Source organism: Tauraco erythrolophus, chromosome 9, assembly GCF_009769465.1.
Source record: "Tauraco erythrolophus isolate bTauEry1 chromosome 9, bTauEry1.pri, whole genome shotgun sequence".
In the NCBI taxonomy this organism is placed as follows: Eukaryota; Metazoa; Chordata; class Aves; order Musophagiformes; family Musophagidae; genus Tauraco; species Tauraco erythrolophus.
In genome coordinates, this window is record NC_141473.1 from 36209910 (window position 1) to 36226414 (window position 16505).

A 16505-nucleotide genomic window follows, 5' to 3' on the forward strand; every position below is an offset into this window, starting at 1 on the left:
ATCCTCATAAATTATCTAGGGAAACACGATCTAGATATAACTGCCACTGGGTGGATGTGATACTGGTTAGAAAACTGCTCACAGAATACTTATGAAGAATGTATGCCAAACCAGAGGGATCCATCAGGCGAAATTCTGAAGAGACCTGCCCTGAGTCTGGCATTATTCAGTGTTTTCACTGGCATGGATGACAGAACCAAGAGTACACACCACATATTTGCAGCGTAAGAGGCTTGGTTTGACAGGTAAGAGGCCTGGTTTACAATTCAATCTTGAAAAACTTGAGAACTGATCTGAAAAAATGAATAGGATGTATTTAAACTGAGTACAAGGTTTTGCACCTAAGAAAAATCACCAATATGCACATGGAACTGAGACAAAACTGGTTATCAGTGTCTCTGTGGGTGGGGATTTGTAGCTGATCAAAATGCTGTACTCTGGCAAAAAGGCAAACCTCACACAAAACTCATTCTGAAGTATGCATACAGAATAAAATAGTGTAAACTTTATACTAGTGCTTGTTGTAGAGACCACGGCTGGCATAACCCATTTGCCAACATAAATAGTCTGGACACAAAATTCAAGAAGTCGTTAATGAGCTGAAGCCCATCCAGAGGAGAGAAAAAGAGAGCAAAAAGACATATATAGAAACTATCATCTTAAAGGATAAATGAAGGGTACTGGAGTTTAATTTAATCTTGAGTTTAGAAAACAGAGGACATAGAACAAGGATCTACAAGTATAAATAAAATTATACATAGAGGAAACCTCATATCCTCTGTATCCACCATAGATAAGATTAGTACTAACATGCTTAATTGCAACTTATGAGGTATAAAGAAAAAAACTTTCCAATACCCAATCAATTCCAGTAATGAGCTAAACAGTGACAGCAATGCAATTGCTCTTGCATATGCATGCATCAGGAAGAAGCATACTTATTCTACCTTGGGACAAATGGCTGGCTTAGCCTACTTCTTGAGGTTCTTCCCAGTCTTACTTTCTAATAGTATATAATATTATACTGCTACAACCTTGAGTTCTCTATTAACTTCATCTCTTCCCTTTACTGAAATTTGGGTAACTTAAGATTCACAAGGAAATGAAATGCTTTGGATAGATCATGACTCCTGATAGTGAATCTTTTGCCATGCATTAAGCGTCAAAATTGTATTCACAGAACCTACTCAAAATTACAGAAGTTATTTGCATTACGCTTGGATTCTTATCGTCAGGATTTCAAGCTTGTGTGTGGCTTTGATAAAAATTAAACTTGCAAAATATTTTAAAATTGGCTTTTTTATTAACAAAATAGCATGTTTCCTGTTAAAATATGTCAACTTTTATAGTAATGTAGGAACTTAGATGTAAAGTCTTTGTTACTTGATTAAGAACAGCTAATTCATTTGACAAGAAATTAACTTCCCTTCTAAGTATTTTTTTATGCAGGTGTCAATAGGTGTTCTTGGTGCTTGATTTTGTATCTATTCTCTCTTCTTACAGACTTTCACAAGACTACTGTATGGCCATTTTTCAGAGATAAATCTATTTTCAGACATATATTAATGATTGCTGTATTTAAGACGTAATATAAATAAAACAGTAAAATAATTCAGCTCATTCACAATAATACACGCTGAGTCAACTCTGTATCAGCCCTGAATTGTTGCACAAACACAGCATGCAACAAATCTGTATAAAAGATGATCTTACTCTCAGACAGTTTTGACTATGTATTCACAAAACTGTCTTCAGAACTCTGAGAAAAAAATGTGGGTGGTTGCCTGAAAGCATTTCTGCTCGTCTTCTCAAGTGGATTATGTTATGAGCTAAAACATTTTGCCTCTTCTTCAATATGAACACCTAACCTATAGCAATAACTTTGAAATTAAGCTAAGCTGTTCTCTCCACTAATTTAGTAACTTTAAACACTTAAAATAAATTTTCTCCTATCATCAGAATGTTCATTGTCTTCCAAGTCTGAAAATTAACTGGGCAAATTCTTACTTGACCTTCTCTTCAATGCAAAATCATATGGTAATAAGCCACTAACTACCTCAGCAGAATTACACTGATCATGATGGCATAAATTTCCTCAAGCAAAATTACTGTGTGACAAGCTTTCAGAGTAACTACACAAATTAGACACAATATCTAACTTTCAGCTGAGAAAACCTGTGTTAGTCCTTGGACCCACAAGTAGAGCCTGCTTTTAGACTAGCTAAGGATTTTGTCCTAAAGATTTTCTTCAGGGATATAAAACCACCCTACAAGTAATAATCAGTACTGCTATCCACTTTAACTACTGAGAGATCTTGGAGCACATCGCCCAAGTTCACCTGCATCCCATGGTGTGGGACAGTGCCATAGTCACTATCATGTTTATCTTAAAGATACAGAATTATCTGAGGGAAAGATCAATGAAGTAACATTTCCCACATTACCTATATACTTGCAGAGTCAGGAACACAAACATGAGGTCACATCTCATCCTGTCATCTCACCACTAATTTTTCCTACATAAGGAAAATGAGATTCGCTAGTTAAGATGCAGCCTCTGTTACAAGTGGCACATGCACAGCACATCTGGTTACATGCTGTGGTATATTTTCTATGTTACGATAAAAAGAGAAAGAAAAAAAAGTGCTTTCATAGGCACTAATTCTTTGTTGGAACGTTGAGACATGACATGGGAGAAAACATGACACTTGACAAAGCAAGAGGAATCAAGAGTGCTGCTATGCAGAACTAGTATCAAGACAGGTATAAATAATAATAAAAAAAAAAATTACTGTAGTGGAAATGCCCAAGAGAAAGAACTCAAGGAGGAAAATGAGTTGCTCTGCAATCTTGCCATACCACTTCTGGAACACAGCAATTCTTTTACCACTGCATGCAAAGCCTCGCAACAGCACAGGAAATCTACTGCAGAGGACAAAACAAAAGGCAATCTCTGTATAGACCTTAAAATCTATCTTCCCGATACAGATGCTTCATACTGCTAAATACGTTCTAGGTATAAATCTTCAAATATCAATACCAAATAGCAGTCCAAACAAAGAGGCCTTAAATATTGTTCATGTTTGCTGCAGTAGTAAACAGATGTGAAGGCTTCTGTCAACATGTTGATTTAGGTTAAGAAGGTATGTATCTAATTTTGTCAAAGCTATAATTTCTTATTAATTTTCTGGGTAATCACCATTTATGGCCCTGATACCAGAATCTGAAAACTAGGAAAATTGTTTCCAAGTAAAGATAAAGAACCAGGCTTTAAGTAATGACTGCCAACTAGATCTCCCACAAAGGAACATTTACAGTAATTGTATTATTTTGGGGAGAAATGGAAGAAAAAATAGAAATGTGCACCCCATACTGTTAAAATACTGTTTTTTTCAGAAGTATTCACCACAGTTTATCTATAAATAACTGTCCCTTCCACCTCTCCACCGAATTCACTGACAGTGCAGATTATACATCGTGTGTGTAGTACAAGTAAAACCGTATCGCAGAGATATCTCTCCGCAGACACCTACGGCCCTGATTCTTGACAGCCAGCTCCCTACCTACAAGGGTCCTTGGCATTTACTCCTTGCTTTGTGCAGACATCTGGAAGCATGTCTTATTTATGATTTTCTTTTCAAAGAACATGCCCGTTAAAGAAGTATTCTGATTTACCTGAGACGTGGTAGACCATGTGTGAAAACGTGATCTTTTAAAGCTTTAGTAGATCTTTTGTTACTGTATTAGGATAGTAAACATCTACAAACTACTACTACTGTTTTCTCAGTGAGAGAAAACCTTCAAGTGCATTCACTATAGGATATTTATGAAAATACACAAGCACACCACCTGTACCTGTTTCGAACAATTCATAGCATCTTATATGGATGAAACGTTAATGTTTTGAAAGAAAATCTTGCCTTTCTTAACTACAATAGAAGTTTCAGCCTGTAATGTGGGAAAAACGTGCTAACATTTACAAAGAGTAATTTTAATTGAAAAGGGCAGCTAGTATATTTTAATTGCCAATTATGTTTATTGAGTAGTAAGATTGCATGAGGTGATCTTTCACACAGTTGTCACATTTCTCACAATGTTTTAAGAATCGATTGACGGTTAATTAACATGTAATTGATAAGCACATATGCACCACAAGTCAACAGCATTCATTTTGGTTTGTAGTTTTTCGTTAGTATTTAAGGTCTTGATAAAGAAAATATTGGTGTTCGGTAAACAAAAAAAATATGCTCACTGAAAACCAAACATGAATTAGAATGCCATTTTCTTGACATAATTCTTTCTATATTGAAAAGTTTCAGGTTTTTGCAACTAGTTCTATCACTTATAATTTCCATTATGGGAATACTACTAGGAATAATCAAGTGTGAGAGATCTGTTATTTCTCTAGGTATTGAGCAAACAAGTAATGAAGTTGACATTTCTGGCCCCATGGATCTTTCCACTTCAGAAAGTTGTGAACAGAGTAGAGTTTTGCTGAAACATTATTTAAAATGGAAACATAAAGATGATTAATGTTTGCTAAATAAATCAATTTAGTACTAAGAAACCTTTTGTTATCTCAAAAACGTTTTCAGGCTCTTTAAACACTTTTAGTGTTTGAATGTAAATAATAAACAATAACCATTAACGTAGTGAAGTCCTCAGGTTAAATGATGATACAGCAAGAAAACCAGATTCAGAGCTTCCAGAAATACAGAAATTGTCAAATATTGTATTAAGTTTTCCATGAATTCACTAGTTAAGCAATAAACTGCAGAATAGGTTCACACGTGAACACAGCAGAAGCCTGTAACACACACTGCACTGGCTAAGATCCACACATCTCCCTTTTTCTTCTGTGCATGTGAAATTCCTCATACGTAGAGGCTATTTTTTTGTTAATACTCATTGCAGGCTTCAGTAAGACCCAGATATTTAAAAAGTGCTTATTAATATAGCTTCTATTAGACCATGGCACATTTATGAAACTGCAACCTGTCAGAATTTCATTCAGAAAGTCTAAGAATTTTTCTGTCTAATTTACATCGGTCACTTGAACAGGCTCCCCAGGGAAGTGGCCGCGGCACCAAGCCTGTCAGAGTTCAAGGAGTGCCTGGATGACATTGTCAGAGTTCAAGGAGTGCCTGGATGACACTTAGTCATATGGTTTAGTTTTAGATAGTCCTGAGAGGAGCAGAGAGCTGGACTTGGTGATCCTTATGGGTCGCCTCCAACTTGAGATATTTTGTAATTCTACATCTTAACCAAGTATTTACAACTTAATTACACTGTCTTTTTCTCTTTCAGGTCATACACATTGTTTTATGCCCTCTGCACATTTTCAGAAATCTATTAAGAGTTGAACAAGATTTTAATGATTCACTGCATGACTTTAAGTGGCTTCATAAGAACATAGCAGCATTCTTCTCCTCATCAAATTGCTTTTTAAATAAACCGGTGTAATACATACCCTGTCAGTTTTCCCTTCAGTCTGAATACTTGTATGACTACGTGCATCATGGTCTTCTTCAAGGTCAGATACATCTTCTAGCTCCTCAGGTGTCTGGGAAAATAAATGTAGAAATGGGTTATTCTCTTTTATGGTTAGTAACTAGGGTATTAATTTCAAACATGTATTACAATTTGGTCCAAGATAATGTCTGGCAAACAAAATCCAGTTGTGTTCTAGCAGTGCACTGGTTACTAAATGCTAACCGCAATCAAATTGTGTCAGACAGCTCTGAACTAGTTCACAATATCCATGCTTTAATTAAAGCGCTGACTTTCGCAGTTGGTACTCAGGGAAGTTATTCAGTATTTAAATATTGCGTTATTGCTGCTAGCAAAAGTGTCTTACAAGAAACCTTTACATGACCACAATGGATGCCTGCACTTTTTAAAACCGGAAGATTTTTCTACTTTTTTTTTTTACTAGTTTTTCTACTACTTCTCTTCACTGTCCAGAAATACTCATATGCCCACTCCCCCATATCTCCACGTTAGACACAGCAGATCTAGCAGACCCTCGAAAGGTCTAGTATTTTGTCAGTGGGAGTAAAAAGATTCTGAATCCTGCTGATTTTTACTACTACAGTGACATCAAAGAGTGCTCCAACTCATCCATGCGATCTGTGAGGAAAGAACACCTCTTATCCGGTTTTAAATGTGTCATTTTTCAATTCCATCAAGCAGCACAAGTTCCTGTACTACAGAAAAAATTAAGTGGCCCTAATTTGCTATTTGTATACATGGCGTTATGTTATATGCCACTTCCAGTTCCTTCTAGTCACCTCAACCGCCATTTAAGCAACACCAGTTTATTACTCGAAAGTACATATTTGCATTATGACAATTTGCTATCTTTTCCTACTGTTGTGTTCTTAGGGCTGTGTGCCCTTTGCCTCTAGGTGGATGGGAAGAAGCAGTTCTTACAGATATCAATGATACCAAGCCATCTTCTCAACACAGGAAAGTTAATCCCAATAGCATTAGGTAAATACATTTACACTTTATTCAGCATATAAGCCTTTCACAACCCTTAAACTATTATCCTTCAAACAGTTATTATATATGTTGGGAAAAAATGTAAATTCTATTTTAGCCTCCTCTCTTAATACGGTCTTCAAATTCTCTTCTTCTCCCTTCCTCTCCATTGATCTTTTAACATTTTTTCCCCCTCCATAAACTCCAAAGTATGAGTGATTTGGGCCAGTCTATGACTTTTACTGTGTACACTGTATGTACTTTAATGTATCCACAGAGAAAATAATCTGGTTTAGTAACACAGGTTTTGGTTACTAATTTCTTCAACCATACACGAGCAACGACATCAAAACGTTGTTTAACTTATGACGAGAACAATCTTCTATACGATCCAGGTCTTCACATTTATTTCCTCCTTCCCACTTAACAACATAGTATAAAAAAGGAAAGTCTTCATGTAGGAGTTCTGAATTTTATCATAAACAACTTAGGAAAATAAGCGTAATGAACATGGCTACATAAAGGACACTAAAATATTAAAAGCAAGTTTACTCATATTAACAGTGCACAACGCAACACACAAAACTTTTGGTATTATGAACTATTTAAAAAATAATATTGGTTCTGTCGATGCAATAGGGCAATCAAAAAATTTTCCTTTATCAAGCAGATTCACATTCTAAAGAACCAAAAATATATATAAAGTCCAGACTTAATACAAAACTGGTGATAGACCTACTACTGAATCATCTATTACCAGCTTGACATCTAGAGTTCCAATTAGAGGGAAAGCCTGACATTCTTTGTATCCCAAAAGCCTGATGTGCCAAGAGAAACATGACAAGAGAAGGACTATCAGAAAACTCCACCAAAAACATGTAGAAAAAAACCTGGTCGTTACTTTTACTCGATTTTCAATCATGTCAAACATAATTTTTAAAATTCAGAATTGCTACATGTTCTCACCTTCTTATTTTTACTGTCAAGTTATGTATAAATAAGATTTGTTGAGAGGGACACTGTAGGGCTCTGTTATTTTATTTCTGGGTCCATAGCATGGTAATAGCACTACATTAAACTGAATAAATCCACCTGCATACATTCATATCTTTTGGGAAAGCATCTCTGTGGCCAGAGGGTGGTATACAAGCCACTAGACTTCTAACATCTTCCTTGAAACAAGGTTTAAATAGCACTCCATTACTTCAAGAGCACACAAGTAAATTTCACTCACTGAACAAAATAACAATAATTTCTATGAGATAATGTTGTAAGAAATAAGGAACTCAAAGCTGTTGCACAAGCTGGCAGAAATATAATGCTGGTGGTGAAAAATATACCTAGACTTCCCCAAGAAAACAGACAAGCAATCAATTTTTGGGGCAGAAATGAGCATAATGCTACACTGGTAAAGCAGGGAAAAGGAACGTTTTCTTTCCAGGCAAAGACTAACAGTGTGATGAAGTCTCTCAGTTTTAGTCCTGGAATTAGACGTAGTAAGAATGCCACAGTAGCCAAAGGCTGTTACCATGCAACAGTTGTTTGAAAATCTGCAGCGTGGAACTAAGATTTGCTGTGGGTGGATATCCATGAGATAAAAACAACTATCACAAATTCACTTTAATTGAAACACTTACAGGCACTCTTATTGGAGGACCAATAACAGAAAGGGTATTAAAAGAGAGTAACTTCTAGCATCTCAGGATTACACCGCCCAGAGCCCTCAGGCAGGTAATAGCCTTGAGTCCGTGAGACCTTTATAGAAAACAGAAATCACTTTCTTTTTAAAGCGACACATACTTGATTACTACATACAGAAACATACTGAGATGCTTACATTTTTCTAAACATCAGTTACAATTTTTTTCCCCCAATGATCATAAAGTTAGATTCATGGTAGCAGGGCACAATTCCTTCCTGGGTGAACACATACTTGGGACTGACAATCCCACATTTCCAATATATTTTTTTTTTCTTCTGTAAAACATGGAATACAAGATGCTGTAACAGGGCAGAATGGTTAATAATTTTGAGACAGTCATGTTATTCATAAGTGAATTTTAAGTCATGTCAGTAAGAGCTTTATGCCATTACCACCCCACAATAAACTGCATAGATTTACAAAAAGATTATTTTAGGACGCATTGAGAATTTTGTAGACGTGTAATGACACTAGTTTTCTGTAAAGTTGAACTATATACCTATCACCAGTCTAAATGTAGAAACCTTAGAGAGCAAAGAGGACAGAAAAATGACACTAGTGTAAGACATCTCTAAATGATAGTCTCAGGTAAGCTTTCCATAGATGAAAATATCGATCTATTAATCTGATATTTCAAAACTGCAGGTTGTAGAAAAGGAGGGAGAGGAGCAGAACTCTGGAATAGTCTCCCCTAGGGGTGCTGGAGAAATCAATTACAAGATGAAGCCTGAGCAGCCTACAAACATGGTTATTTAACAGCTGGCTGAAAGAGCAGAGGTGTGAGACGGGATGGGACAGGACCCCTGCTCCAGCCTCCTGCCCCTCATTCTAAGAGAGATGTTGGTCATTCGTGAAACGCCTTTGTTGACCCCAACAAAAATGCATTCAAGTACGTCCCTACGCATTTAACACTATAATAACATTACTGCTGCTGACATGTTAATAACACAAGTAGTGTGTGCTCCTTTCCACATTTCAGTGCTTGTAATAAACCTGCACTCTTGACGGTTTTGCTACTGAAGACTCAAAATCATATTTATAGCCAAGTGTAGTATTGATGAATTTTACACCTTCCTGGTATTCATGTTCAGGCCACAATAGCAAGCCGTTACTATTGCACATGGGTGATTTCCGGCTATGAATTACCTTTTCATCTATGAAATGAAAAACACTCTCTGAAGACAGACCTTCTAATTTGCTTTTCTTCTATGATTTTAGAGAGAATAATCAATAAAACCAAGGCCTGGCCTTAGTCTTTAGATCTCTGCAACCAGGTGCAAGTGTGTTTGGTGGCTTATTTGCTTTTTAATCCAAGCTTCGTAAGAACAATGCGTTTGACTAGCTTTTACAGAATTTTCTCCAAGATAAAGTTTTTTATGCAAACTCTCCTCAAAAGCGATTATGCGAACAACTTTACCTAGATCATTCATTTGTTAAAGGTCACATACAGCCATGAAACCATCAATCCTGCAAATAAAGGGTCTCAGTTGCTAAAAATAATGCAGAAGCAAGTCTAAAATCTCAAGACATACAATGTAAATGGACATATCTCCTCTTATCTAATATTCAATTAAACACTAACCTTTAAACTGTCATTATATGCTCTTACGTTTTACCTTATCTCGGTGTCAACACCTCCTATCAGTCATTCTTTTTCTGAAATGAATACTGAATTGCAGTGCAGCTTAACAGGAGCCAAATCAATGAGTGATGTCTTTATTATACCACTGCAAATACACAGTTATTTGTGGTATGTAAATACCACAGGAGCAACAGAAATGCTTGTATGCACTCTACGATGATCAGAATTTGGCTATTACAGTCTTCATTGAGATCAGAATGGGTTTAAAGAGATTATCTGTTCTACTCTGGATATTTGACTAATGCTCGTATGTCGAAAATTGCATCATGTCAAGCAGCATGTCACTCAGTGTAACAAACTAGTAAACAGTAAATGCGTCAAAAATGGGCCCTCTTTAGCTAGAGTCTGGTATCTTTGTGTATTAGTCACAACACCACCGTTACCCCACACTTAACTCTGCCAGATGAGAGACAGCCAGAGAAAGAATTTTGATGCATGAGAGGGAGAACAAGAAATTGCTGGCATTACTTATCTCTCCTGACCAGTTTAGTAAGAACATCATAACTTTTCATAAGTCACTAAAAGCACTTTTCAGGGTTTTGCTAAAAGCAATTATTTTTAGAGTTATTTTGAAAAAAATAAAAGCCCACACTATAAAGGGCAAATTAAAATCCTGTGTTCTTAATTTGTCATCATGCTATGGCAAATACCATCCCCTCCGTTTATCATTAAACATGAGCATACGTCTATTCTTGAAATCTATTCTTGGCACTTCCCTTAAAATGACACCTTTTTCATTATACAGTATTTGGGATATTATGAAGCTAACAAATGATTAATTAAACCAGAGATTCAGAACTCTGTCTTTCATAGGAGCATTGTCACCAACTGCTGGCAAGGAGTTTGTAATCAACTAAGAGTAAAATCATTATCCTTCCATAGCCTGTACACATTTCAGATAGTTCATTTTCAAATGCAGGTGATAAACAGTTCTTGTTACTAAGAGAGAAAATTGTGCAAAATATTTTTTACATATTTAAGCTGTAATTTCAGGTAAGATTAGTGGTGAGGAACATAAACTTTGGTGAAGACCAAAAAGTTTAATTAACAATGATAATAAATGATGACCTTCAACTCTGAAAGTATTTTCGATAAAAAAAAGGTTAGGTTACATGTTGAAGAGTTGAGGTTTCAAAAATAATAAATGCTGCGAACTCACAGTATGGGGCAAAAGTTACCTTCTTACTACTGGACGATAAGAAGTTTTGTTTGCTTATTTAACAATAAGCTAATTCATAACATTCTGCTCCAGGAGATTAGGAAAAAAAAGTTAAGATTAATCACTATTAGAAACAGCTAGACAGATCAATAGCCCGACTCCATGTGACAATTCCTCTGTTACCAGTTCTCACTGAGCGTACATTAGGTTAATAGCCTTCTCAATAAACGGCCCGGGAGATAGGAATGATGTGAGCAGAGGATTGTCATTAAAGAGTTTAAAGTTAAAGTTTTGAGAACTTCCTTCTGAAAATCCTTTTAAAGTAAAAACTGTGAAGTTGGCACAGCTAAGTAAGTTGGCACACAGTTTTAGCACCTATTTTCTATCGTAAATGAAATTTCTTTTGCTGGAAACTTGTATTTCAGCCCTGTTTTTAATTCTTTCCTTTCTTGAAGTTTGGTTGCACCTCCTGAAGGTACTTTGTGGGTATGCCACTCTTGCAGAATGCCTAGAACAATTCAAAGAGTTTTACTCCTGAAAATACTGACCTGGTTGTTGTAAAAGCACTGAACACATATTTAAATTTTAAAAGTTTGGGGAAACTTGAAAGTTGCCTGAACATCACAACTAGTAATGATATTGTAACTGTAAGGGTCAAAAGATACAAGGAAGATAAGGCTTACAGAAGAGGTAGCCATTTTAATAAAACAAAACAGCACGATCGAAAAGAAACCAAGATTTCAGGAGTACAAATTCTTCATCAGGTATGTGAGGACTCACTTGGGAACCTGAAAGCTTGTTTAGTTTTCTCCAGTTATTTCATTTCAAGGAAGCACTTTTTTTTACAAAATTTTTAAACAGTGTAAAATCCTAAATAACAACGGAAAATACGGTCAAACATAGCTACTAGAATCATACACCTCCGTTGCAAACAAAGTCCCTTGTCTTCACTCTGTGAAAACCATGACAACTGATACACAGCTCCATGCAAAGTGTATCCTTTCCTTATGCTTACTAAGTAGGAAACTTCACTACACAGCTTAGAACCTTCAATTTTAAACTCAAAAAATGAATAATTAACAATAACAGAATAGTAGTTTTTAACACAAGTGATTCGTTGTTCTGCTTATCTAAAATGCACTCCATTTCCTCTGCTGGGTTGACATACAATTGCTCCATCTAGTGGGAAGCTAATTAAGACAGTTCATTTATAATGGAAATACTTCTCGAGTTGTTTGAAAACAAATTGTGAAAAGCCAATTGAGCCGTTGTTCTCACTTTTGGCAGGAATCTTTATAAAGTAGATTATATATGGCCTACCAATTTTGCAGTTGCGTTTATTTCTAAACACTACTCCAACATTTGAAAATTAAAAAAATAGAACATGTTTTCTCTATCATATCCATATGTATTAAAAGTAGTCTAAAACGTCGTATCTGTAGGGCTGGCTAACTCCAAAGGCAACCAAACAGATGCTCTTCAACAAAAATTCATAATGGCTCCCATTTTCAAAAAAGGACCAAGAACAAACTGTGAAAGTACAAGTGGCTCAGCCTCTCTTCAATCCCGGGGAAAATCATGGACTGACTCCTCTTGGAAAACACTTCCAGGCACATGAAGGACACAGTGGTGACAGTAACAGTCAGCGTGGATCTCCCAAAGGTAAGTCATGCCTCATCAACCTGACTACCTTCTCCCACGTTTCTGGATGAGGGAAGAACAATGGCTATCATTTAGAAAGGCTCTTCACACCACTCCCTGGTTTCTGTAACCAAGTTGGGACATTAGACTTGGGATGGTTGAATAACTAGATGGACAGAAACTGGTCAGAGGATCAGGCTCAGAGGGGAGTGGTTGATGGGCTGTACCCCACCTGCTGGCTCAGAACAAGAGGAGCACCACAGAAGTCTATCCTAAGACCAGTTCTGCTCTTTACCAAGGGTCTGGAGGAGGTGATGGAGTACACACTCAGCAAGTTTACAGATGACACCAGATGGGTGGACCGGTTGATACACTTAAGGACAGGGCTGCCATCCAGAGGGATTTATGTGTGCTGTAGGAACAGGCTGACAGGAATCTTAAAAAATTCACCAAGCACAAATGCAAAGTCCAGAAGCTGGGAAGGTAGAACCCTCTGTTACAAAAAAAAAAAAAACCACAAAAAAACAAACAAGCTAGGGCCGCCTGGCTGGGGAGCAAATCAGCTGAAAACGACTTGGGGGCCTCAGCACACAGCAAGGTGGGTATGAGCCAGCAGTGTGTCCTGGCAGCAAGGAATGCCAACGTTATCCTGAGCTGTATGAACCACAGCTGAGCAAACACATTGAGGGAAGTGATTATCTGCCTTTACTTGACTCTTACTAGACAGCACACAGAATGTTCCATCCAGTTTTGGCCTCCACTCAATATGCACAAGACACCTGATAAACTGCAGTGAGGTTAGTAGAGAACCATCAAGACAGCTGGTGGCTGGAACACTTGTCCTACAAGGAGAGGCTGAGGGAACTAGGCTTGTTCTGCCTGTGGCTTTGGAGTATCTAACAGTAGCCCACCAAAACCTACAAGGATATCATCAAGAAGATGGAGTTAGACTCCACACAGCAGTTCATGGTGTGAGGATGAAAGGTAATAGGCCCAAGTTGGAAGAAGTGAGGTTCAGCCTGGCCATAAAGAAAAACTCTCTCCCCACGAGGACAGCCCAGTGGGGAGGCAGGCTGAGAGGCTGTGAAGTCTCCACCTTGAGAAGGTTCCAAGACACTGCTGGTTAACACCCTCTGCATGGGACTGAGGAGTCCCATGGAAGGAAGGAAAACCTCCAAAGCAGAGAGCATGATTACAATGAAGATTCACTTAGCAAGATAAAGTTACAGGTTCCAGGTACTTTCAACAAAAGTCTTTGTTTCCTTCCTCATCTTTCATGCTCGCTTGCTATTTGGTGGGGCTTTTTTTTTTGTTTTTCTTTACTGTTTAGTTTGTATTTTAATCTCACCTAATGGTGAACTTTCCACAATGCTTCTTCCTTGTGATAGGAAGTAGTGAGGTGTGGTAAGATAAATTCTGTGAGCAAGAGATTTGAAATTATGCTTTGAAAACGTGATACAGCCTGCATTGCTGCAGAAACTCCCTTTTCTGCCCTAGAAGACTCAATTTTTGTGGACAAGGAGAGTATATCCCAAAGCCCCATTCCCAAAGCCAAAACAAAACAATTTTTCCAAAGCAGACTGTCCTATGAAATGCAGATAAGAAAACTGAAACTGCTTTTGGGAAACAACAATATGTTAAAGGTAAAAAAGTGCGGTGAACACCTTAAAGTTTGACTGACTTAAAATAACATTTCAGGGCTCAGAAAGGATGAGAGACAAAACAGACAATTCAGAATGCCGTAAGAAATGTAGGTTTATCAGATGAATAAAGCCTGTGCAATGGCAGCCCCTGCATCAAAGATTTTTCTCTAACATTTTTCTGTTAAACGAATTATGCTAAATGATCATACATTAAAAAAAATAAATCCCTTGGATAGATGAATATATCCCTTAGCAAAAGACTTCTAATGATAAGTACATTTCTCAAACTGGAGTAGATGAAATGATTATCTACAACCTGAAGATTTGCTCAAGTCTCCTGAGTCTCAACCGACTCTCTATACTATCTGACCTGCAAGTAAAATATATCATCTTAAACAAAGGTACATGGAATAAGACTGTCAATCAAAAACTTGTGCATAATTGTAAAAATACAGAATCTAATGCATACCCCACTTCTGAACACACCGGTACCACTACCACCATCCTTCCCACACATTCCCACCTATGACATTGTTGAAACATAAACTTCTCAGTTTTAGCAGGTGTTCCTTCCAGATACCAAGAGAGTGAAAGTAAAGTCACCCTAGCCATGAATCCTATATTCATTACTTTCATTCCTGCTTTTAATTATCAAGAAGCTTCCGATGCCCAGAACACAAATCCACCCACATTTATTCACGCAATAACCAATATCTTTTCAAGTGAGTGATCAGTGTCAGCTGACATGGAATTAAATAATTCATTAAGCACATCATTGTGCAAACCAGCCTTCATGTCACAAATCAGTAATTTCATTCTGCTTTAAAGATGTCAATAGTCTTTATTACTATGTAGGCTTCCCAAGTGAAGTGGAATTAAACACACACATCCCTCTCCCAAGCACCTCTCAAAGAACACTATTTCAGGTCTTGTTTCTGAACAAATCTTTATTACATGATTTTGTTACAATTTTTATAGGTGCTGAAGAGAATCATACAACAGCTTTTTAGTTATATGTACGCTGTCTGTTATTACTAATGAATTTAACAGTCCACAGAAAATTGTTAGTTTTGTACGTGAAATGATTTCTTTCATTTGAGAAGGTTTCATGACAAAGTTATGAAACAAGTCAGCAAGGAATATTCCCCTCTAACATAGCAAATGAGAAATGTATTCAGATCAATACTTTCCCTTTGCATATTGTTTCACAACCTGCGTCTTTGACAGCCTCTGCTCTTCCCCTCCAGTGAAATGGGAGATAACCAACATAACTGTCACAGACTGCCACAGATAAAAATTTTGACACAGATGCAGATCCTTAATGTCTATGAAAATTTAACAAAATCTTACTTAAGAAATTTGGTTTGCCTAATGTCTAAGCTGAATATTCCCCCATGTAGTCAGAGCTTATTCTCCTTGTATCCATTATGAACACATAACACAGATTTTTTTTCTTGTACAACATTTTATATAGTTGAATATGGCTATCGTACCGTTCCCTTCTATGTCCTCTTCTGTTGCTCCATTCGCTAGGCTAATTAAGACTAATTATTAAATTCAGTATTTTTCTCATATGTCACATTTTTCTTACACTCTGATTATTCTAGCTGCAATAAATCAGAGTGCATTTGTTTTAAACAACTAGGGAATTTTGGAGGTGCTCACTGCTCATCTCGGGACCATAAATCCCCACGTCCCCTGTTTTTAACTAAGGTACATAAAAAGCAGGGTAACTGTAAAATCGTGTTTGGTTGCATGGAGTGAAATTGGTCTTTCAGAGATCTCCAGTATTACCTGACTTGAACAGTAAGTATTAATGAATCTAAATAAGAATTAACCATAACCAGCCTAATTTCAATCAGTAACTGGAGGTGATGAGCGATATTTTTATTCCCTGGCAATGGATCTAAAAAAAAAAAAAGAGAGAGAGAGAGAGAGAGAGACACAGTCTTTCTTACTGAAACAGAACGTAACACAAAGACTTCTTTCCATGGAAAAAAAACCACCACGTCTTTGATAAATACTTGTTAGAAAAGTATTAATGAAGTTCATTTTGTTTGTCACTGGTGCTGCCTACTCATCATTTTAAGTTCTTGTGGAAACTGCTCATGCACATTAGTAATTTCAGTAAAACCCTTTCACAGTCACCTAAGTATTAGAACTAGATCTGGTTTCAAATCTCCTGAATATGTTTATTTTGGCAATGAGAACAAACTTCCCTGATAAAATAATGCA

At 36.9% G+C, this 16505-nt stretch overlaps 1 protein-coding gene across 5 annotated transcripts in view; it reads right to left on the minus strand.

The window, feature by feature from the left end:
* The window catches only part of CTNNA3 (catenin alpha 3), a 520316-nt gene that overhangs the window by 62043 nt on the left and 441768 nt on the right, over positions 1 to 16505 (minus strand). For all 5 annotated transcript variants that reach the window (XM_086616261.1, XM_086616260.1, XM_086616263.1 and 2 more), the window contains one exon: positions 5471 to 5563. In XM_086616261.1, coding sequence (XP_086472387.1) covers positions 5471 to 5563 — 93 coding nt within the window. The remainder of the gene's footprint in view (positions 1 to 5470; positions 5564 to 16505) is intronic.